Raw genomic sequence first — 23,528 nt, 5'->3', positions numbered from 1 at the left:
CATGCCCATGACATTTCGCAAGTCACTTGGCGTGCAAGTGGCTGTTTCCTCCACAGTTTCGAGATATTCATTTAGTGGCCTTCATCTATGTTACCCCGATCGCATACTTATTCACACTACAAATACCACAATACTGTAAAATACATCATTGGTTCGCACCACAAGGCGTTTTCACATTTATATATAGAGAATGGTGCGGCCGGAGTAGCGATAATGTCATTGCAAATCATGTGCTGTTCCACTTCATCAGGTGATGTAGTTCTAGCTCATCGGTGATTCACAATTGCCAGCAGTGTAGGTTTGCATTGTGGAAAGCTAGCCATGTCTGCTTTGACTAGAGGTAAGCAGCAACTCTCTGCTGTTGATGCAGAAAAGACTAAAAAAAAAAAGCAAACGTGAGGATTCATGTCGATAGAGTGATTGAATTTGCGTAACAAGGACAAAATCTTAAAGAACACACTCCCTGTAGAAGTAGTACTCACTGCGGAAAAAAAGTAGCCCAACAGTGCTCGACAAGATTGTTTTTATTTGCGCAGCACTGCTAAAATGATGATGAACAACTCAACTGTGCCATTTGGGTGAAATCAAACACCACACTTTCACTTAAGCAGCCATTCGAGGAAAAAAAAGCACAGGAAACTGCATTTCTCCTCAGAGTGAGCTAGGATAAAATGTCCCATTATTCTCTCTGCATGGGTTGTGATTGGTTCAATATGTGTGACACAGACTAGAACGTTGAAGAATTTACTGCCTTGTAATGTGTCATTGTTTTTATTATGTACGGCACATCCATGCAATGGTGGAACATTTATTTCTTAGGTGATGCAAGTACACTCGAGAAATTGCTGTAAATAACAGTGTTCTCAATTCTTTTGTTACGTTCCCTGAAAAATGCACAGAAAATTACACTCAGCAGTAAAACTGATGCCCACTCCAGATAAAACACGGTTCATTTCCGGAACTTCATGTACTCTATGTGCATCTCACTTTTGCAAAAGATGAAAGTCTGTCAGCCACTACGAACAGGTTAGGCCTTCTTACTTTGCTCTGTGCACTCGCGGCAGTACCATGTTTCCCCTTAGGTACTCTGTTCAGAATAATACATTGATAGTGGAACCAAACATGTTCGCACGCCATGCTGTCACACTTGACCATTCTGCCGGATTCGGGACTGCTATATATGAGTATACTCCATCTGGTGGAACCGATTCCTCATCACTAGCCTCTTGTGGCCCTGTACAGTTTTTCAGTCCTATAACGGTAGCATAATTTTGCCAAAATGACCAGCTTAATGCAAAGTGCAGAGTGATCCAGCATTCTACTGCGAAACTATGTTTCTTCATAGATTTGAAAAACAATATAATCCTTCAGTGTCCAAACAACAAAATCACAGTACATCACCTTGCACACAAAAATCTGCATTTGAACCTGGTAGAAGTAACTGTGGTCTGCTTCAGCTTCACTTTGTCATTTGCAATGGAAATACATGATGAGTCTGACATTGCATAACTCGACTTTTGCACACTGTCATATAAGCATTTCACCCGAAGTACTCCCTGGCCACAACAGTCACAGCTGACAATGCCATCGGGAGTTGCAGCAATAAATCGACTTTCTTTGCAGATTGCAGACCTGATTGACTGCACTGAATTCGTGGCTTGTTGTTCAGGTTCCTTCCCCTTGCAGTTTTTGCGCTTGAAAACTGAGCATCTTCAGGATAATACAGCCTTTTTAGCAGAGACAACACGGGGTTTGTCGTTAAAGTCCTGCACAGAGCCTTCACAGCTGAAGCTGTGATTCGGCCATCTCTAAAGGGGAACCCCTTGGAGCTTTTCCTGCCCTCTGGTATTTTTTTCAATCAACGAAGCAACCTGAAAGACAATGAAGATAATCAGCAATTTGTTCAGTGACAATACTACGCATTCACAGCACATAAGGAGACTTAAGCGGCCCGAGTAAGGTTAGTAAGGGTAGTAGAGCTGCAGAAAAACAACTACACTAACAGTAATAAACATGCTAACTGGAGCTACTGTATCTCATACTCAATTGAAAGGCCTTCCGCACGGGAAAAGCATTTCTCTCTTATCTCATTCCACGTGCTTGGAATGTACTTTTTGTAAGAATGGCACTGGGAAACTTGCTTTTTACAGCAGCATAATGATGTGCGTAATCAGGTTCCAATGAGAAATGTGCGGGCCGCGTTCCGCTGCTATGACAAGCTTGAATTTCTGCCCACTCTGCATCTGTGGTCTCCTTGACAGCTCTTCTTTGCTTCTTCTTGAGAAGAGGCTGTTCCCCATCCATTAGCCTTTTCTTCATTGTTGATGGAGAAGAAGTCATATTCGAAATATTTTTTTGGCTCTACGGATCCCACTATTGGAGGCAGCCATACGTTTTCCTTATCTGTACATACTTGTCCAACCCTTCTCTTAACAGCAGCACCAATGTAAAAAAGCACTGCTGCAATGTGAGAGCAGGCTTTTTCGAGGCCTGCTTGCAAGTGCAGTACGCAGCTCGCACTTCACCGTCCTCCTCGTTGATAAGCCAAAGTGTCCATGGCTTGTCACTGACTGACTGGGAATGCCGGACCTGCATAAAGGGCGGTAACGCGCTGAATTCCGCACAACAGACTGCTAATAGAAACACGAGCTACAAAAGAAATTGAAATAAAAAAAATGACTTAAACGTTCTAGCAGATTTTTAACCTTTCGTCTAAAATCGCAGTGTTAGTGAAACCTCTTTATTCATTGTTTCCTTTGCTGTTTTAACCAACTGGAATCTGCGGAAGTATTTTGCAATGCGTATTGATTAACAGGCTCATGGTGCCAAAAAGTGGCTGCCCGTCCCTCGAGAATTGGCCCTCTGATCACCCACAATTTAATTTCATGAAATTTGGCGTGCAAAATAATTTTGAAGTATGGCCAATCGAAGGGTGTCACTTCCAAAATATGACCCACTGGACCTCTGAAGTTAGACATTAAATTACCTTATTGGTGTTCAACATAATTTCAATATTATCATCCTATTTGTTCTTTCAGAATGCAGGTGGGCTACCCCCAAAATGTTGCATGTTTACACAGTGGGAGCGTGAGACAACATACAGCCTTGACATTTTTTGATCCACTGTGCATCTGAACGTTTAGACAGACAAGCAAAGCGAACACCATACATGATTTGCTTTACATACTTCTGGCGTTTCTATCATTGAAACGTATAAGTGCAGTAACGAAATGCCATGGTCCTAAACGAGAAAGCAAGGAAAGCCAAAAGCAAAGTAAGCATGTTGAAGACAAAGAGGTGAAATGAGGTAAATAGCAAAAATCGCAAAAAGCTGAGCCGCGTGATGGCCAGGCTTCTGTATACGCTGACATCTTACGCACATCTAAATCTTGTTGATAACGGTCTACACGCGCTGAATTAGCGAACTATGTGAAATCCGTCACAACGCCTCTAAAAATTAAGCTTTGCTTTTCTGTTCACCCCGCTCTCGCCATGTGTAAGCTTCACAGGGATAAATGCGCACCATACAAGCATTTTGCAAGCTTCAGGTCTGAGAAAGGAAGTCCGTACTTGACAAACAATGGCGATACTAATGATGGCAGGCAGCACCTAAAGCACTGCTGTTGGACCCAACCGCTGGTCAGAAAGTGATGACCATCCATTGCCTTGTAATCTTTCAATTGCTCTCGCGTTAAAAAACTTGTAGTGTGAACAAGGTAGTCTTTGATATCGGGGATGTCGACGCGCGGGTAAACCGCGATATCGTGACTAAGTTCTCCGCTTCGAAGGTCGAGCGGATCGACGCCGTCGAAAAGGCGCTCCTTTGGCAAGTAGAGAGTGTTTTCTGCATCGCACAACTCGCGTGCATAGGCGCTTAAGGGCATTTTGTGCAAAATCCACAGTTCCGCTCACGGAGGTAAGGTACCAAGCGTGGGACGAAGACAGAAGAGTCGCGTCTCCACGCCTCAGTGTAAGCAGTAGTGCGCCACCACGCACGAACGCCGTCACGACCGCAAAAATAGCGGTGGTTGCCACAGACGCTTGCAATCCTTGTGTCTGACGTCATGTGCATAGCTCCTATACCATCCGATGTCACGTTCGCAATTGCGTGTGGTCGCAGCACATTTATACGGAAATAAGAGCACGATGCAGTGGTAACTGAAGTTACTTCGGTAAACTGTTAAAACGCTGGAAGCGTGATCATTTTGGCCCCCAAGGCGCTAAGTGCTCGGGCCAACGCCGACAGGGCTACCGTTTCATGCGTCTTTTGAGCGTCTGAAGGCATGCGTTAAGTGCTGTAAGGCATGTTAGTTCTTTATTGAAAGAAACAGCTGGCTTACGGAGTGATAATTGTGGACTAACTAAATCTGTGCTGCAAACGATGTTATTTTCACCTTTGAAGCTCAATGTCGTGCAAAAAATTGTCGCATTTTTATTCAAAACAAGCTTAGAAAGCATGCGCTGTATCGGCACGTGGTAGAGGTTATTATCTCGAATTATTCTGCTGCAGTGTAGGAGGAGGAGGTCTCAGCAACATAGGTATCAGCGGTTGTGCACCATGGCAATGAAAAAAAAATGTTGCTCAGTGAGCGTAAGATGCGGCAAGCCTTGCTTGACGTTCAGCCTTGATTGTATAACAAGGAATTCCCCTATTCCCAATTTTGATAGAGAAAGCAGTCCGGCAAATTGTTTCTTGACACATGCGTTTAGGCAACACGACTTACTACATACAAAAAAGTAGGAGAAACTCGCAAGTATGCCAAGGGTACGAAACGTCTATAGAAGGAATGTCCTCCATATCAGATGCTACCGCCATTTAGTTTCAAATTGGCCGCATGAAAGCCCACTGAAGTGTTGTATCGTTTTCCTGGAAACGATGTGAAGCGGCAGCAAAACGTCGTCGCCTAGCGCAATTCTGAGCTCTGCAGGCAAAAAAAAAAGAACTTTGGATGTCGGCCGCGTAGACAGCTCGGCCTCTGCCGCATTCTATTGTGCCCGATGTGTACGCAGGGAGTCAGGAGTGTGCAGGGAGGTACACTGAAACGACGATTTCTACCTTAGTACGCCTTGACATGTATTTACAAGGGGTTTATGCAGCTTTCTGAACAGTTGTTTACTTGGCGGGAGGCGTACACACTACGTTGAGCACAGGTACACTCACACCCAACACGACAGAAAGCACAGGGCGCGCAGATCATCAAAACAGACCCCTCATTTTCGATGAGTTGACCCGTAGCATGGCCCCCGGGCATAGAAGCACCGTCGCGGTACTGCTCAGGGAGGGTCAGAGTAATGTAAATTGTAGGGCTTAAGGCGCGAGGCGTGGACAATACCGGAGGCTACGGTACGGAAAGTGCACTGAGAGGAGGCAGGTTCAATCTCGTAGGTGACAGCGGTGACTTTGCGAAGCCCACAATACAGGCCCACAAAAGCGACAAAGAATCTTTTCCGGGATACCAAATAGGCGAGAAGGCACCCTGAGCAACACACGGTACCCGGTAAGAAGCAGCTGTTGAGGTGGCGGCTGTTGTAGTGCTTTTGCTGAGAAGCTTGGGGAACTTGCAGGCGGGAACGAGCGACTTGGCGAGCATAGTTGACACTAGTAATGGCTTCATGGGCGTATTAAGCATGGGGAGGGGGGGTTAGATTTTCGAAACACTGTGTCAAACGGCAGTTGAGGTTCACGGTCGAACAAGAGCTAAAACGGCGAGTAGCCGGCAGTGTTATGACAGAATGAGTTATACGCAAATATAACGTGTGGGAGGCCGACCTCTCAGTCACGGTGATCAGTGGAGCCTGGTTAGTTTTGGCAAAGACGGTACATGGCGAGCATATCACTCAGATTACGATTTAGCCGCTCAGTGAGGCCATTAGTTTGTGGGTGGTAAGCGGTCGTCAACTTGTGCTTAGTTGAGCACGCGCGAAGAATGTCGTCCGCAACTGCGTAAGGGAAGGTGGCGCCACGTCAGTGAGCAGTTGGCGGGGAGCTCCATTATGAAGAATGAGGTTGTGAAAAAGAAAGTGGATGACGTCAGTGGCAGTACACGAGGGGAGCGCGCTCTTTATTCTGTGCCGGGTGGCATGATCTGTGGCTACTGCAACCCGTATATTGCCAGAAGTGGACTCCGGAAAAGGGCCGAGAAGGTCCAAGCCGGCACGGTAGGACGACGCCGTAGGATGTCGATGGTCTGAAGAAAGCCAGCAGGAGGAGATGCAGGTAGCTTGAGACGCTGGAACTCATCGCAAGCTCCAACGTAACGGCGCACTGAGCGGTAGAGGCCAGGCCAGAAGAAGCGTGACGGATGCAGCCGTACGTGCGAGCAACGACAAGATGGCCAGAAGTAGGGAGGTCATGGAGTTCGCGGACAACGACTGTTCGTAAGGGCTTCAGGACAACTAGGAAAAAGTAGGACCAGTGGGCTAGGATTCCGGCTGTATAAAATCCCATCAATGAGAGCAAAGCTTGTCTTGGGGGTGTTGGTTTGCACAAACGTTAGACGATTGATGATAGAAGCTGCCCAGCCTGACGCTGTTCTTCGCCAATAATTGTAAACTGGGATAGAGAGAACGGCTAAATAGCGCATGTATTCTTGGGAGTATCAGTCTGGACAACATGGTAACGAGAGATGCAGTCGGCATTTTTATGCAACCGGCCGGACTTGTAGATTAGAGTGTAGTCAAATTCTCGCAGTCGTAGCGCCCAACGCCATAGGCCACCAATAGGATACTTCAGAAAAGAAAGGTAGCACAGTGGGTGGTGATCTGTAACAACTGTGAATGGCCTGCCGTATAGGTAGGGTCGAAATTTTCCAACAGCCGATACAAGGGTCAAGCACTCTTTGTCGGTAGTGGAGTAGTTCTTTGAAGGGGATAGGAGGCGGCTGCATAGGCAATTAAACAATGAATGCCGGATTGAGGAATATAGATAAGGCCTTTGCCCTGCAGTTGGTATAGTCAGGCTGATGATGATAATGATACCGGATTGACGCTGGGGAAAGATGGCCTCGATGCCACGGCCACTGGCATCAGTACGTATTCAGTAGAAGCTTACACATTGATGTGTGCCAAGACCGCTGTGGTGGTAAGTTTTCGTATGAGTGGGACGAATGCTTGGTTTTGGAACGGCCTCCAGAAAAAAACGTACGCCCTTTTTAAGATCTTTGAGCGGCTGAGCAATGTCTGCAAAATCTAGAATGAACCTATGAAAGTGGGAACAAAGACCCCCCAAAATTCAGCCGTCATTGCTCGAACGGGCCCCGCCGGGGTGGTGCAGTGGTAAGACGCCCGGATACTGTCCGGAGTTGCCGGGTTCGAACCCGACCACGGCGGCTGCGTTTCGATGGAGGCGAAACGAAGTGGCGTCCGTGTGCTGTGCGATGTCAGCGCACGTTAAAAATCCCCAGGTGGTTGAAATTACTCCGTAGCCCTCCCCTATGGCGTCACTTTCTCTCTTTGCACTTTCACTCCCACCTTCATCCCTTCTCTTACGGCGCGGTTTAGGTGTCCACATAGCAAGTGTGACAGATACTGCGCCTTTCCCTTCCTGTGAACCAATTATATATTGCTCGAGCGGGGCATCGGAAAGTCCTTTATTGCTCGGACCTTGTCTGGATCGAACGAACCCCCGTAGTATCGCGACATGACGGAGTATATTGCGCTGAAGACGGGCGAAACTGCATTTTGAAGAGTTCAGCTGTAGTTCAGGATGGCGGACGAGTGAAAGAAATTATGATAGGTTTGTCATGTGAGACAAAAACCTGGATGAACACAAAAGTACATCGTCTAATTAGCAGAGTCAAGTGGGCCATTTAAATCGTTGCAGCAAGGAATCTATCATGCGTTTGAAAGTGGCTGGGGCGTTACATAAGTCGAAAAGCATAACCTTAAACTGGCATAGACAATTAGAATTTGCAAACGCTGTCTTCCCCCGGCCCTGGTCATTCACAGCAATCTGCCAATAGCCAGATCGTAGGTCAGTGAAGGAGAATAATTTGGCTTCGTAGAGACAATCCAAGGCATCGTAGATTCGATAAAGAGGATAAATATCATTTTATTTATCTTATTCAAGTGACGGTAATCCCCACAGAAGCGCTACAAGCCATCTCCTTGACCAGGACGACATGTGACGCCCAAGGGCTGTGAGAGGGCTCAAAAATGTTTTCCAACGTTCTTGCACTTCTCCCTGGATTACTTCTTATTCTGCATAGGAGACCCGCTATGGTCGGCGGCGGATGGGACGAGAGTCGCCGGTGTCGATGTGGTGCGTGACAGTGGGGGCTTGGCCGAGGGCGCTGTTATCTACAGCTTGGCCGTGGCCATATACAGTATGAGAGCCTTTGCAGAGGACGAAATGGAAAGCGTCGTTCGCAATGCCTTTTAAGACGTGGTCCCCCTTTGCAGATTCCTTCATGATAGTGTCGACCTGATGACATACGACTAATACGTCTTAAATGTAGGTGACGTAGCTTTCAGTGGGAGACTGGGCACGCTTCTCAGGGTGTTATCTGGGAGCTTCAAAGCGTCTGGTGGTCCAAAGAGCGCGCGAAGCTTTTCTTTAAAGATCTCCAAACTCGTTAATTCGTCCTCATGGGTGTCGAACCATTGCCTCACTGTGCCAGACAAATAGAATGTTACATAGTCCAGCATGACGTTATGGGTGCTTACACATTCGTACATAGACATCTATTTGTGCACGTTATCACTGGAGACACCGGAAACAATGTGGAGGTCACGGGGATGAGCAAAGACTATTAATGTAGGGGCAGTGGGCTTTTGGGAGTCACTGGGTTGAGTCATGGTGGCAGTGCAGGTGTATCTACCGCTGCGAAACTACGTGATGGAATAAGCCAGGAAGCGAAGGATGGGAAACTTTTCACATCCACCAAGGTGTTACGTTGCAGGAGACGTTCGCACCACGTAGAACACTGGTACACTCACATCCAACAGTACTCAAGCACAGGGCACACCGATAGTCAAAGCACAGACAACGGCCAAAGATTCGGGCCCCGAGCACGCGGCAATCCCAAACATACTTTGCCTGTCTCATCTTCGATGCGTCGACCCGTAGTAATAAAGCGTGGCTTAGCAGCCTTTTCTGGCAAAATGGAGGCATTTCTTGAAGCAAGAACTCCAATTAATGGATACTATCTTCCACAACACCCCCACAAATACGGATATAACGAAGGAGAGCCTGAGACGGCACCGACTACAGCACTTCGAGTTGCCATCAATAGGCGGCGCAACAATCACAAAGCTCGAGGTGTATGCATATGCTGAGATCGGATAACTGTTACGCATTGTTAGATGTCCGGAGCCAGTTCCGCTTAGACCATCTTGTCACAAGATGACATGAAGAAAAGAAAAAAAATGTCTTTATACCCTAAATTACAGACATGGCTAAAAAATAACATCGGCACGGTGGCCGAAACAACTGCTTATCGCGAATGCACAACAGCGCCGCCCCGGGGGAAGCCGCTTCGGCCGGAAGCCCTATCCGGCCGAGGTGCACAACATACGGAAGACGGTCTCTCTCGACCACCGGTCAAGCGTCTTCTTTTATAGGCCCGAACGCCGGTACCATTGAAACTGTCTAATCCGGACGGAAACGTTGGCCAACAGCCAAGATTCCCAATGGGCGAGCGCATTGGTCGTCCGTCACCGATCTGACGCGCCGCGAAGCGGGAGAGGGGGGCGTGCCTCCACGGCGCCTTAGGTCGCTCAGGCGCCAGGCCCGGAGACGCCCAGCGCCGAGGTGCCCAAGCAGCTCAGGCTTCTTCTCAAAGCGCCGGTGTCATGCGGAGCAGCACCGGACATTGTAAAAGGGCATACGCCGCTCGTCTGTAGCCGCTCGATTCTCGTCGTCGGCCGCGGCAGGAGCCGCTCAAATCGCGACTAGGAGCTCGATCGTAATAGCATGGAATACGTGCATACTGCCTCGTGTTGCATTACTATACCTTCACATTGAGTCCTGTATGAATCGAGCGCACCTAACAACCAATACATACAATCGTCGTTGGCTAAATCTTCCCTACTCATCCTTCCTTAATGATCTTCAAATTTTAAGCTTGTCTGATAAGCATGCGTAAGGTTTGTTGCATTAGGAATAAAGTCACATCTACTTTTTCTTTGTCGAGCTTCCCTTATGGAAATCCCGTCAATGACCGCGTTCTGTAAAATAACTATGTTCTGCGAGCTGTACTTTGTTAACTGCTTGCAAGCTTGTCTAATAGTATATAGGCCTTTGAGATAACTTACCCAAGGGTTAAAAAATGAAACAACAGAGAAACCACTTAGAAAGGTACCAGCTATCTCTGGCGCACTGCATTTTATTTCTTCTTTTGGTATTAACTAACTAGTCATTCATTTACATTTTATAATTTACAAAATATTGCTTTGTGACAATAATTGTGTTCGGGAAAAGCGCTTTCTGAGTTTAGGATTTTATTTACTGCCAATAAAGGAAGTCCCACGTGTATCCTTTTGCTGAGCTGCTATCAAAGCCGCGAAATACAAAAACTCCCAAGTGACTGTCCCATTAGCGCCTCATTATGACTGCTCTTCCAATCGCAGTTTTAGTCAACAAAACTAGCTGCGGTCGTAATTGACCAAACGGCACAGGTCCAGCGGTAAGCTGATATGTTGGGGATGGTCGCAGCGCTGCAACTTCCACCGACACGTACGCTGAATATGACGCAGGTGAAGAAATATCACAAGATATATAAAAGACATCGCAGTCTCATCAGCCTGCCATTGCAATGTGGCTGTAGAGCGACGGCCGATGCTTAATTCGTTCACTCAAACCATGGTTCGGAGCAGCACAATCATGGCGCGCTAATGGGGGAGCCACGTAAATTTCTCGTATTCAGTGGGCGTTCGTTTTAGGTAGGAATAAAGATAAACGGGAGACTTTCTTCAGAGCAAACAAACTGAATGAGCGTTTATGAAGGTGTTCTACAAGTTTGGAAAAACTGTCTAAAGTAAATATTTAGCAGTTTATAAAACGTATCTTAATACTCAATATTTAATTACGCAACGAAAAAACTGCCTGTGGTGAGCAAGACTGTTTCCAGCTCTATCCAACTGTGTTGTGTGATAGAACACAAAGACATTATTTTCTGACGTTCGGTTAAGTTTAGCTGGGACACCCAGTATATAACCTCTTTTCTCATCCCTGTATGAAGTGTGTAATGAGCGAGAGTCACACATTGTCATGTGTATTCATAGGCGCTGGTTAGTATTATTCAGGATGTTAACACGTTATCTTGCAATGGCATTAGTATTTTAGTGGCTCTGTAGTTCATACATTTAAACGATTTAACCATTTTGTAGCAGTCTCTACCAGGCTAAGTTCCTGTCTTGAGATGGTGCAACAAACTATTTACAGCATCGCGTTTGTCGCCTTATAATGCGCTATTAGGACCAAAAAAGCGTGCAACTTGAATGAAAAGGTATTGTTTCTGTCACGCAGGATACAGTCCAGGAAAACAGGACTGTTATAGCGTGCAAGAGCTGGGACTATGACATCGGCAACAAAGGCGACAGCATAGTGAGCCGATTCGACCTCGTGTGCAACCGCCAGTTCCTCTACCCGTTGTCTTCGCTTTTGACTTCCATCGGTTACACAACGCTGTCCCCAGCGGCAGGTTTCGCGTCCGACCGCGTAGGCAGGAAACCGGTGATAATGATCTGTGCAGGCGTAGTGGTCCTCTCTGTGGTCGGCTGCAGTGTGGCGAGGACATTCACTTTCTTCGTTATCAACCGCGTCTTGGCCATTGCAGCCGCAAACGGTGGCTACGTTCTCACCTTCATCCTGCTTTACGAGGGGACGGGTCCTGCACGGCGCTGGCTGTTCATGCTGCTTCATACGGCCGTGGCGGCCACCTTAGTGCCACCTTTCGTGGAAATCGTCTCATCGTTGAGACCAAACTGGATTGTGGCTCAAGGTCTTATGATCACGCCAACGGTCATCTTCGCTGCATGCTGCTTTCTGCTGCAGGAGTCTCCCGCCTGGCTCCTCGCTACGTGGAAACTTCGTAAAGCCGAGCAGGGCGTGCTCTTGGCGGCAAAGATCAATGGTCAGAATGTAGACAAAGCCCACGCAGACTTTCGAGTGCTGCTAAGTGAGCTGCGGAAACTGCAAGATAGCCACCAGCCGACGTCTATGGCGACCGCCTCACAAGGAATTCTCGAGGCCATGAGGATGCGGCGGCTCGCAGCCGCGGCGTTCTTCACGAGGTTCACATTGAGCGGCGTCTACTTTGGTCTCCTTTTCAGCGACCGCACATCCGGCCCCTTGTGGCTAGGAATATTCTTCGCTCTATCGATGTGTGTTTACTGGCTCATAATTTTGGCGGTGAACCGCTATGGGATACGCGAGACACTATCTGCAGTTATCGCCATCACGTGCTGCTGCTTTATCGCGAAGTTTTTGCTCATACTCAGCGGCGACACCTTCTTCACTCCCATCTTACACGCCGGGACGAAGGCTGTGGCTTCAGGGTCTATTAGTCTTGTGATGGGCTACGCAGGCGACGCCTTTCCCACGAAGATTCGCTGCGCGGGAGTGAGCCTATCAGTGTTTTTCGGCGGCATCGGGTCATTAGTTGGAATATTTATCACCACCTTGAAGGGGCAAACCGAAGGCATTTTTTTCTACATGTACGCGGCACTGACGACGATGTTGAGTGTTGCGGCGGTGCAGTGGCTTCCTAATGTGTTTATTGAGAAGCCGAATAACCTGCCTACGGCGGATTCTCAAGGCCCTGAGGGTCGCAAGCTGGCTCTGCGAGCATCGCTATGGCCCCGTAAAGCGAAAAAGCCTCGTAAGCGTTAATCCCAAGGGAGTGCAAGAATGATAGCTTTGATTAAGAGAAGGTAAATGTTCTTCTTGTGATATTGATCAAGAACCGTAACTTTTCGCTTTAATTGTGTTTGGTAAATTCAAACTTTTTAACGCTATGTTGTGATACCTGGTGTATGTACCCCAAAAACTGAGCTCAAGATTTGTGCGCCTCTGTGCAGGCAATCATACACAACCAACTGCGTTTTTTTTCTTTCCATCAGCCTTACCTTCCTATAGCTATGAACTCAATGAACACTCAGCGAACAGTTTTGGTGATTTTGCATTCGAAAGCAGAAAAGCCTAGGCTTGTGTAAAAGGGGGGGGGGGGGGGCAGCAAATGCTATGATTTGATTCTACGTTTCAGTGCTGTGCCGTGGGTAAGCTCCGTTTGTGTCTTATTTCGTCCGTGATGCGTGCTCCAGGCCCTCATGCCTGCTTTTTTTAATGACACTCTATGGCTTGATCAGCGTCCAAACGCAGAATAATGAATTCCTTGCTTCGAAATTGACAGCAAATTGCCGATAATCTTCCAATTCCTGAAGTAAAATCTTCCCTGGCACGCAGACTTTCAATATTGACTGCTTGTAGGTTTTGACTATATTTTTATATCGCGTAATTCTTGACACGAGAGAGTTGCCTCCGCACTCTTATTATTTATTTTCAGAGTTGTACCAATTTGTGTGGTGTTCATGTTCATTTCATTGCGGAGCTCTCATGAGACAGCACACATTTGGAAGATTTGAGCACAGTGTTACTATTGCACTTGATATCACTTTGTGACATTTACCTTTTGATTGGACCTTGGTTTGGGATGCTGAACTTGTGTGGTTCCAAACCAATTCGTAGCAAGAAATTTTAAATCTAGAAAGAACGCCTGATATTCTTTGTTGAATCAACCGATGCCTTATCAGTTCCTACACTGTAAGCATGCAAACTCCCAAAATGGAGCAAATGCCTTGTGCCCTAACCATATTAAATGAGCATTTTGCATACTTCCCATTCAAAGAGAGGTATTTTAGGCCTATTTAAAGAGAGGTACTTCAGGGTAAAAGGGAGCCAAATTTCCACTTCCCTCTCAATTTGGTATTTTTTAATTGTTCAGAGGTTTTTTTACAACACTCAGAGTTTCTTCGCGCAGCATAGGGGGAATTTATTCCTGAATGGGTGTTAATAAAGCTGCTGTACGGCATATTTTGTTCACCTGTATGGAGTTTCCGGTAGCGTGGAGCATTGCAAAGTTGTGCAGAAGCCCCATAGGGCTTTGCCAACCACCTGTATAGTAAATGGGTCCTTTTTCAGTGCTTCCGTGAAAAAACAAAAACCCGCTGCTTTGTAGGTTGAAAGGAAAGGTATGACTTTCAATGTGAAGCATCTTTCAATGTGAAGCACAAGTTAATTGCTTCAAAAAGTAAGCATGGCGCAGAAAGATATGTATATAGAACGATTCACTGTTTTCCTCGCCCCGACTCATCGAATGAAGGCGACGATCAGGACCATGATCAAAAATGTTTTTCTCTCCCTCACCTCATATAGGTATACATCAACGCTGACTATATTTAGGCTTATCTACTGCACATGAACAAAAGCAGCATTAAACAGATGAAAATTGTATTGCTAATGGTAAAAGCAAACGACCAAAATATTGCGCCAAAAATAATGAAGCAGGTGAATGAACGTATCCACGTAGGATGCGCAAACGCAGAAAGTTGAAAAGGATAGACTAGATTGGAAGGAAAATTGATTGGAACTGCAATAAATATACAGCAAGAAATTTGAAATGGCTGCAATCTTGCTGTACACTATATGCGTATTTTATTTGCAATAATACTGACACACCTGTAGGAAATAAATGAAAACTGCATTTGACTGTCACTGCGAATTTTCGGCATGGGTAAAAACGCTTGCACCTTTGCTTTGTGTGTTCAGAGTGGAGATAAAATCATTACTGAGGTCAAATGATTACATCTGCACGGGTGTGTGTTCTCATCGTTCAGTATACAGAATAATTACATCATTATGGGTTTGACATATGTGAAATGATCGGACCTGTAGTTAGGCCAAATGTCTTTTCCTAAAAAGTAATCGTTTTTGGTGGTGTCTCCCAAGTTGATGCTTCCAAATTCTCCACGTTTTCCAGGTTTTCCCTTAGCGCATTTGTAAATTCTTTGAGTGACACAGTACATTTTTTGCGCTAAAACGGGTCGACGCCATTCCGGCTGATGCTATCAGTCTCTAGCAAGCCCGTTAAAAAATCGAAGCAGCAATATAATGCTTTCTGAATGGTTTATAAACAAAACGGAAGTCAGACACTAATAAAATGCATGCAAATCAACTATCTTCAAAAAAGCACTACGGCCAACTGCAGACATAATCGAACATTTTCAAATAGAGTAGAGACCGATTTTTCTGACTCCAATAATTCGGACTTGCGTGGTGATAACTTGGACTTCATTCGAGAACTGCCATGCGCCCCAAAGGATGTGTACATTTCCACGAATAATGTTTGTGACTCCATGGTGTGCAAAAGTTGGTTTTTCCGGGCAAAATACGGCACCAGAAATGCTGTGATCATGTTTTGACCAAAGTCTCATTTTTGCGGCGTGGCACAGACGCAACCGGGCATCCAGTTTGCTCAGAATAGCTCAGCCCTGAGAGCAAGGCAAGGCAGCCCTTCGGACGGCCTAGCTGGGCTCTATGTGCGTCGTTGTTATTTAAGGTAGTGGCAATAAGCGAATGCCTGCTGTTGTCTTCTCGGTAGCGTATTCAATAAACGCTTTAATCGGACTTGAAATGGAACATGAGCACTCTCCGCAGCGGCCTAGAGCTCTTGCTCAAGCTTCTCTCCCTTTGTTCTGCAGAGAGCTCGCGTTTTTTTTGCTATATGGCTGACCACGAATGGATTCCTAGTCTTTTGCGGTATGTCTGTCTAATGTTTGATCGCTCTTATGGCGTAGCGGTGGCCAAGTCTCGTTAGTAGGTGCCTTCCTACCTTGGACTGTGCTTACCTACCTGACTTCCTGAAAGAATATGACCGTTTCGCTGTGTTCGTTATAGGTGTTGACTATTCTTAGTTCCATCAGCTTTTGCGTCGATGCTCTGGAGGGGAGTCCTAACGCGATCTTATAGGCTTTCGTATTTTGGGCGTCAATTTGATTGATTTCCTCTTGGTTTAGTTTGTGGCATGGCAAGCTTGTAATGATGGTGATTGTGGCGAGCGTGCGGGTGGCTCGAAAGGAAGTGAAGTGTGGCCGCGTGCGGGGCGTGCCAGTGCGCGTGAGTTTGTTCCGGCAAGCGAACGGGTCGGACGCTCCTGGGCGTCGCTGGCGGCGGAGTTCATCGTCCTGGGCCTGGCGTTCAAGGCCGGCTCGCCAGCACCTGTCGGGCACCTGGTCCGAGGTCTGGTACTGCCCAGCGCTTCGCCATCCGGCGAACAGCTTGCGGAGACAGCTCAACCGCTCCAGCGTGCCTGGCCGCCGCACTTGTGCTGCCGCACTGGTGCCGCACTTTGCAGTACTCGGGCGTGACGCGGTACCCCGCGGTACACCGCAGTACCCCGGACTGTGAAGCAGACGCCGGATACAGACGCCGGAGCGTGGCCTGCCGCGCTACCGAGTCCTCGGGCGACTGGAAGTCCCAAACCAGAAGTAGGACGGTTTTGTGTTGGGACATATCCTATTGGGATAAGCTAGGCTGTATGCATGTCTGTGCCAGTTACGTTAATTGGTCAAGAAAAGAAAAGCATCCGTGTGTCTGTGAACCTGCTCTGCTACCTGCCCAGAGCTCCTGAACGGACCTGGGCCCATATATAACATCACAATTTGGCGAGCCTGCCAGGATCCTAGAAATTAGTAGATTCAAGGAACTAATCATTCAGAGAGAGGGCAGAGAGTCGAGGACGGGTTCACACGCATCGCGACGTTTGAGCAAAGATGGAGCTCGAGGCGTTGGTGCTGATGAGCGAGCAGCTAGGTATGACGCTTAAAGAATTCCTCGGCTGGTACGAAGAACAGCTTAGCATTGACAAAGAGGAATTAGAAGCGGACTAGGCAGAAACGCGAATGGATGGGCGGCTTACGCCTAATGCCGAACCCAAGCATTTGCATGAGGTTACAGAACTCCGTGAAAGAGAACAGTGGTTGAAGGCGACCGAAAAAACACTATTAGAGCTTCGAAAACGCATGACAGCAGAGGAGAAAAACGCCTCGTTTCATGGTGTTGGACGTTACATAGATAGAGCTACTGGGTTGGATCAGAGCAGCCCTGACAAAGTGACCCTACTGTTTAATGAAGCACATGGGGCATTACAGGTCGCAGCACCTGCTAGTAGTGTGAGATCACATCTAGAGCATGAGTACAAAGCTGTGAAAGACCTTACGAAGCCTTCAGCGCTACATGTGCTCTGTTTTGACATAGATACAGTTGGACACCGTCCTAATATGTTCACCTCTGTTCTTAACGAGGTTAAGAGCTCCATAAGGACATATGTCTGCATGGAAAGGTGCCTTACTGACTGTCACAGTAATACTGAAAACGTAAGCACCTTGATAAAGGATCACAGGGAAGGACTATGCATCCATGAGAAGGTTGAGAATAAAGTCGTTGTGAGCAGAAATGTGAGCATGCGTGAAGATGAGAAAATGCATAACGAGAGTTTAAGAGTCAAGACTGTGGCTGGCCTAGGTTATATAAGGCTGCTACGAAATGTTGAGCGTGAGAAGCTCGCAAATGGACTGTTGAGCAGCACTGGAAATTCTCCGGAACGTCGAGATGGCTATCTTACTTTAGATACAGCTGCAGCGACTCACACGCCTGGTGAGGATCGCCGCCGGAAAGGTGGGCGACCGAGGCATACCAAGAAAAGTACATATTCTGATGTTTCTAGACTATCTGGAGAACAGGCGGAGGCGAAAGACTGGCCGCAGATCTTCCATGTTCCCAAAGCCGTAAAATCAGTGATGGTTCATCTCAAGAAGAATGTTGGTGGCCGGAAAGAACACCCCCTACGAGAAGCAAGCTGTGCGAGAAAGTGCAGAAGTGCGCGAAGAACCTCGACGTGCAAAGCTCATTTCCGCAAGCACATTCGGTTTAAGCCAAGGACGGAAATGAAACCACATGCCATAAAACAGTGGCATCGTACTCACTGCCGGAAAAAAGCAGCTTGTGAAATAACGGAGGATGTTGCGTCTTAGAATTATCGAGAAGTCGAAATCGCTCTACCATGCGCCAATTGTGTTTGTTAAGATGTCAGACAACGCATACGATTGTACAGTAACTTCCGGGAGTTCAATAACGTCCTGAAGTCTGACTGTGGGTTCATTCCGCGCATTGATGCCGTCTTCATCCTTGCAGGACAGAAAACGTTTTTCTCCAAGTTCAATTTTACGAAGGGTACGTCATTGGAAGGTCACTATGGTTGCTGGAAGCAGGAAAAAAAAACGGATTTTTCCAGTATTTCTGGACTGTACCACTTTCGATATATGCCTTTTGGCATCAAAACACCACCACCACCTAGAAAGGGCTCGCACAAAACAAGACATACTACGACCGCAAGGGTCGGCCGGGGAAGCTACAGCCTGGAGAGAAAGTGCTCATCTTCCTGCTGGCCTATTCAAACAAACTATTCATGTAATGGCGAGGTCCATTTGAAGTTGTGGGCGTGAGAAACGAGGTTAACTACCTCACTGACTTGGGAGGTGCAAAGGAACAATTCCACATCAACATGCTGAAAAAATATGAGAAACTGCGTACCAGTTTCCCCACCGTGGCTGTCGCCGCTGTAGAAGGAAACATGTCAAACACACATCCCATCTGTCGCAAGAAATGTGACTACAGTGACTGTATCCCGCTATTAAGTTTGTGCCACGCAAGGACTACCATTGATGCATAGGTGTCGCAAACTATGGGAACTTGCTTCCATATGAAGTGCGAAAGAGTATGTCAAGGAAACTGACAATGTGGGCGCTGACTACGTAAGCCGTGTGTGAACTTGAGCCTGCATTCTGCAGCCTTGTATTTCTTATGTTAGTGTTTAAGTCCTGTGTCTATGTTACATGAGCAGCGTGTGAAAGGTGTGGGAGTGTGTTTCTGGTGTCCGAACAAAAATTAAAAAAAACGAACTCGTGTGTTGCATTGCGAAGTTTTGTGTGCTTCTGATTTGGGTTTATTATTGCTGTAGTTTGTTCTCTCCCCGCCACGTTTTCCCCCTCCCCGGCGCCAGAACAGTTGCAAGAAACTGTCTTGAAACGGGGGGAGGTTGTGATGATGGTGATTGTGGCGAGCGTGCGGGTGGCTCGAAAGGAAGTGAAGTGTGGCCGCGTGCGGGGCGTGCCAGTGCGCGTGAGTTTGTTCCGGCAAGCGAACGGGTCGGACGCTCCTGGGCGTCGCTGGCGGCGGAGTTCATCGTCCTGGGCCTGGCGTTCAAGGCCGGCTCGCCAGCACCTGTCGGGCACCTGGTCAGAGGTCTGGTACTGCCCAGCGCTTCGCCATCCGGCGAACAGCTTGCGGAGACAGCTCAACCGCTCCAGCGTGCCTGGCCGCCGCACTTGTGCTGCCGCACTGGTGCCGCACTTTGCAGTACTCGGGCGTGACGCGGTACCCCGCGGTACACCGCAGTACCCCGGACTGTGAAGCAGACGCCGGATACAGACGCCGGAGCGTGGCCTGCCGCGCTACCGAGTCCTCGGGCGACTGGAAGTCCCAAACCAGAAGTAGGACGGTTTTGTGTTGGGACATATCCTATTGGGATAAGCTAGGCTGTATGCATGTCTGTGCAAAAGAAAAGCATCCGTGTGTCTGTGAACCTGCTCTGCTACCTGCCCAGAGCTCCTGAACGGACCTGGGCCCATATATAACATCACAAAGCTGTACGTCAATCGTGGTATCACGAAGACAGTGACTATCCTAATTGCGTCGTTGTCCTCGCTTCTTATATTCGTTGTCCTGTGGATCATTCCGCATATTTGGTTCGTTCTTTTGGTTATTGTTTTTATCGTGTGGTCTCTTTTCCCCTAGTTGGGGAGCCACATTCCTAGGACGCGGAGTTCGTCAGTTTCCCTTATTGGTTGTCCGTTCAATATTAACGTTATCTTTCCAGGTTTAGATTTTCTTGAGTGTATTCGGATAAATTCAGACTTCTCCTGTCATGCCGGCGAAATCCATAAAGAATTCTGCCGCTTCTTGCAAGTTTCGTTCTTTCCGTCCGAAGGACCCTTTAGTGGTCCATACCGTAATATCGTCCGTGTATATGGTGTGAAATAAGTCCCGGATCTTTCCTAGTTTTTTAGCCAATGAGATCATGGCGAGACCCTAGCGGCGTTCCCATGTTTGCTGTTTTTCCGTTGAGACCGGATGTTGCCAATACCTATAGTGGCAGTTCTGTCCATGAGGAGGGCTTTTACATATTTAAATGTTTTTGCTCCGCAATTAGGACTTGAAAGCCCCTCAAGGATAGCTTTGTTACTGATGGTGCCGAAAGCACCCTTCAAGTCAATGGCCAGGGCTATACTCTTGCTGTAGATCAAGATTTGGTCCAAAATCTCTTCTTTTAATTGTAAGAGGTCATTTTGCGTTGATAGCTTGGTCCTAAGGCCAAACATGGTGTTGGGTAGGTAGTCATTGTCCTCTAAGAAGCTATACAACCTGTTGTGAACAACTTTTTCGAAGAGCCTTCCTAAGCAAGAGGTTAGTGATATGGGTCTTAGGTTGTACAAACTAGGTGTCTTGCCTGTCTTCGGTATTGTGACTATCTCCGCATGTTTCCATGCCTTCGGAACTGTGCCTAGTTCCCAGTGCTTATTTATGAATTTTGTATGTTCATTTAGGTGTACGGTTCCTAGGTTCCTGATAATCGCGTTGCTAATTTGGTCCTCGCTCGGCGCCGTGTTTCTTGTGAATGATCTACCCGCTGCATAAACCTCTTCACACGTCATTGGGGCGTCGCGTTCAATGTTTTGTTCCCCGGTGTACTCCGTCGCACAAGGAGCGACATGGTTCGCTCCTATATATCTATTCCAGAGTTTGTATGTTAGTTTTTCTTCGGTTCCTTCGAACCTATGTGTTATTCTTGGGAATGTGTTCTCGCTATCTTATTTGGAGTTTGTCAGGTTGATGAGGTGTCTCAGTAGGGTCCCCGTTTTTGCGCTTCCTCATCTTCCGTTGATTGAGTTACACATGTGCCCCCAATTATCGCTAAGGAGTTGAGCTGCGTACTTCTGAATTTCCTCATTTAATTTGCTGATTCTTAATCTAAGTAAGCCAAGCTTCTTCGGGCTTACTTAGATTAAGAATCCATAGGTGTAGTAGATGTTTATATATCTCCGAGAGCTCCTCTGTGCGCGAAATAAGTTTTGTGTTGTCTTTGTAGTGGTTGCGTATTGCGTTCGTCCATTCCGCTATATCCTGTTTATGTCCGTCCACAGGTAGGGCGCGGAAGGCTTCAGGATTTGTAATTTTGGCCAGTCTGTGTTTCATTCTGTACAGCGCTAAGTCTAGCGTAATATCGAGGAGGTAGTGCTGACTGCAGAAATTCAAGCCAGTATTTACCCAACTGTAATTGTCAATTCCTTTTACAAGGGCTAAGTCTGGACAGGTGTTCCTGGATACGCTGTTTCCCGCTCGGGTGGGGCAACTGTAGTCGGTGGCGAGTTCTAGTTCCACCTGATCTATTATTTGTATTATGTTGTTTCCTTTCTGGAAGTCATGGTTATAACCCCACGCCCTATGCCGTGCATTGAAGTCTCCCATTATATGATTACGTGGTTTTTTCTCTCCAGGCCTAAGATACGTGCACTGGTTGCAATTATTCCCAAGAAAAAGGATGACCTGAGTACATTTATTCTGAACATGTATAACCCACCCAAGGACCACAAAGCGGACTTGGAACCCCTGGTTAAAAGTACCGACTGATAGAAGATGGATGAACTTTTGTAAACCTATAAAAAAATCAACGAAAATTAAAGATTAGGAAGACGCCTGCTGGCGCCCCCAGATGCTAGATGAAATAATAAAGAGGCCGTAGCCTGGCGGCTACTACAATCCGAAAATTTCGAAAACACTGTCTGGTTGTTTCACACCCAGACGGATGAGAGAATAAATGATAAATATAAAGCCTGTGAAGCTAGAAGGACCCTCGACCATATACTTCGAGAATTTCCTAAGTCTCCGGACGCTTAGGACAACATTAAAAGCAGAGAAGCCTTGGAGACACTTCTGCGAAGTGACGCACCCGCTGACCAGCAAAGAGCCGTGTTCCTGGTGGCTGAGGCCGTAAATTACCAGTGTATATCCGCCAGTCCTTAGTCGCGGAGGTTCCAGCCCCAGTGCATAAGGCTTGCATGCCAGGAGCAGGGAGTAGGGGGGCTCCGATATTGGTGGAAAATAAAGTTTAAGTCAATCAGGCAGTGATGAATATACGAAGCTGACCCCTCCGGGCGTCCGATCCAGACGTTCGTGCGGCGCCTTTCATTTGCCGCTTCTTGGAACGCGGCACCACACAGCAAAGAGAAGCAAACCGAGATGTCTAGGAGCCGTTAGTACAGCAGGCATCAGCGGCGTTTCAAACTAATTACTAACGGCTCCTAGACATCTCGCAGCAGCAGCAGCAGCAGCAGCAGCAGCAGCAGCAGCAGCAGCAGCAGCAGCAGCAGCAGCAGCAGCAGCAGCAGCAGCAGCAGCAGCAGCAGCAGCAGCAGCAGCAGCAGCAGCAGCAGCAGCAGCAGCAGCAGCAGCAGCAGCAGCAGCAGCAGCAGCAGCAGCAGCAGCAGCAGCAGCAGCAGCAGCAGCAGCAGCAGCAGCAGCAGCAGCAGCAGCAGCAGCAGCAGCAGCAGCAGCAGCAGCAGCAGCAGCAGCAGCAGCAGCAGCAGCAGCAGCAGCAGCAGCAGCAGCAGCAGCAGCAGCAGCAGCAGCAGCAGCAGCAGCAGCAGCAGCAGCAGCAGCAGCAGCAGCAGCAGCAGCAGCAGCAGCAGCAGCAGCAGCAGCAGCAGCAGCAGCAGCAGCAGCAGCAGCAGCAGCAGCAGCAGCAGCAGCAGCAGCAGCAGCAGCAGCAGCAGCAGCAGCAGCAGCAGCAGCAGCAGCAGCAGCAGCAGCAGCAGCAGCAGCAGCAGCAGCAGCAGCAGCAGCAGCAGCAGCAGCAGCAGCAGCAGCAGCAGCAGCAGCAGCAGCAGCAGCAGCAGCAGCAGCAGCAGCAGCAGCAGCAGCAGCAGCAGCAGCAGCAGCAGCAGCAGCAGCAGCAGCAGCAGCAGCAGCAGCAGCAGCAGCAGCAGCAGCAGCAGCAGCAGCAGCAGCAGCAGCAGCAGCAGCAGCAGCAGCAGCAGCAGCAGCAGCAGCAGCAGCAGCAGCAGCAGCAGCAGCAGCAGCAGCAGCAGCAGCAGCAGCAGCAGCAGCAGCAGCAGCAGCAGCAGCAGCAGCAGCAGCAGCAGCAGCAGCAGCAGCAGCAGCAGCAGCAGCAGCAGCAGCAGCAGCAGCAGCAGCAGCAGCAGCAGCAGCAGCAGCAGCAGCAGCAGCAGCAGCAGCAGCAGCAGCAGCAGCAGCAGCAGCAGCAGCAGCAGCAGCAGCAGCAGCAGCAGCAGCAGCAGCAGCAGCAGCAGCAGCAGCAGCAGCAGCAGCAGCAGCAGCAGCCTGACTACAGGGCGAAAGCCTCTCCCATATTTCTCCACTTAACCCCGGTTCTGTGCTAGTTGCATCCACTTGA

The 23,528-nt window shown here is 48.0% G+C and overlaps 1 protein-coding gene and 1 pseudogene across 1 annotated transcript; one reads left to right on the top strand and one right to left on the bottom strand.

Moving 5' to 3' along the window:
* Positions 1-2,082: 2,082 nt before the first annotated feature.
* On the bottom strand, positions 2,083-5,615 carry LOC146195736 (uncharacterized; annotated as a pseudogene).
* A 466-nt stretch (positions 5,616-6,081) lies between these two features.
* LOC146195735 (solute carrier family 22 member 16-like) lies at positions 6,082-21,745 on the top strand. The gene is made up of 3 exons (XM_084596845.1): positions 6,082-6,159; positions 11,468-12,297; positions 21,613-21,745. The coding sequence occupies exons 1-3, from the start codon at positions 6,082-6,084 to the stop codon at positions 21,743-21,745; spliced, it is 1,041 nt and encodes a 346-aa protein (XP_084452971.1).
* Positions 21,746-23,528: the final 1,783 nt, after the last annotated feature.

The sequence above is a fragment of the Amblyomma maculatum genome, chromosome 3 (genome assembly GCF_055883805.1).
Source record: "Amblyomma maculatum isolate TAMU_Amacu chromosome 3, ASM5588380v1, whole genome shotgun sequence".
Taxonomy (NCBI): domain Eukaryota; kingdom Metazoa; phylum Arthropoda; class Arachnida; order Ixodida; family Ixodidae; genus Amblyomma; species Amblyomma maculatum.
This window is presented reverse-complemented; position numbering and strand designations above follow the sequence as displayed.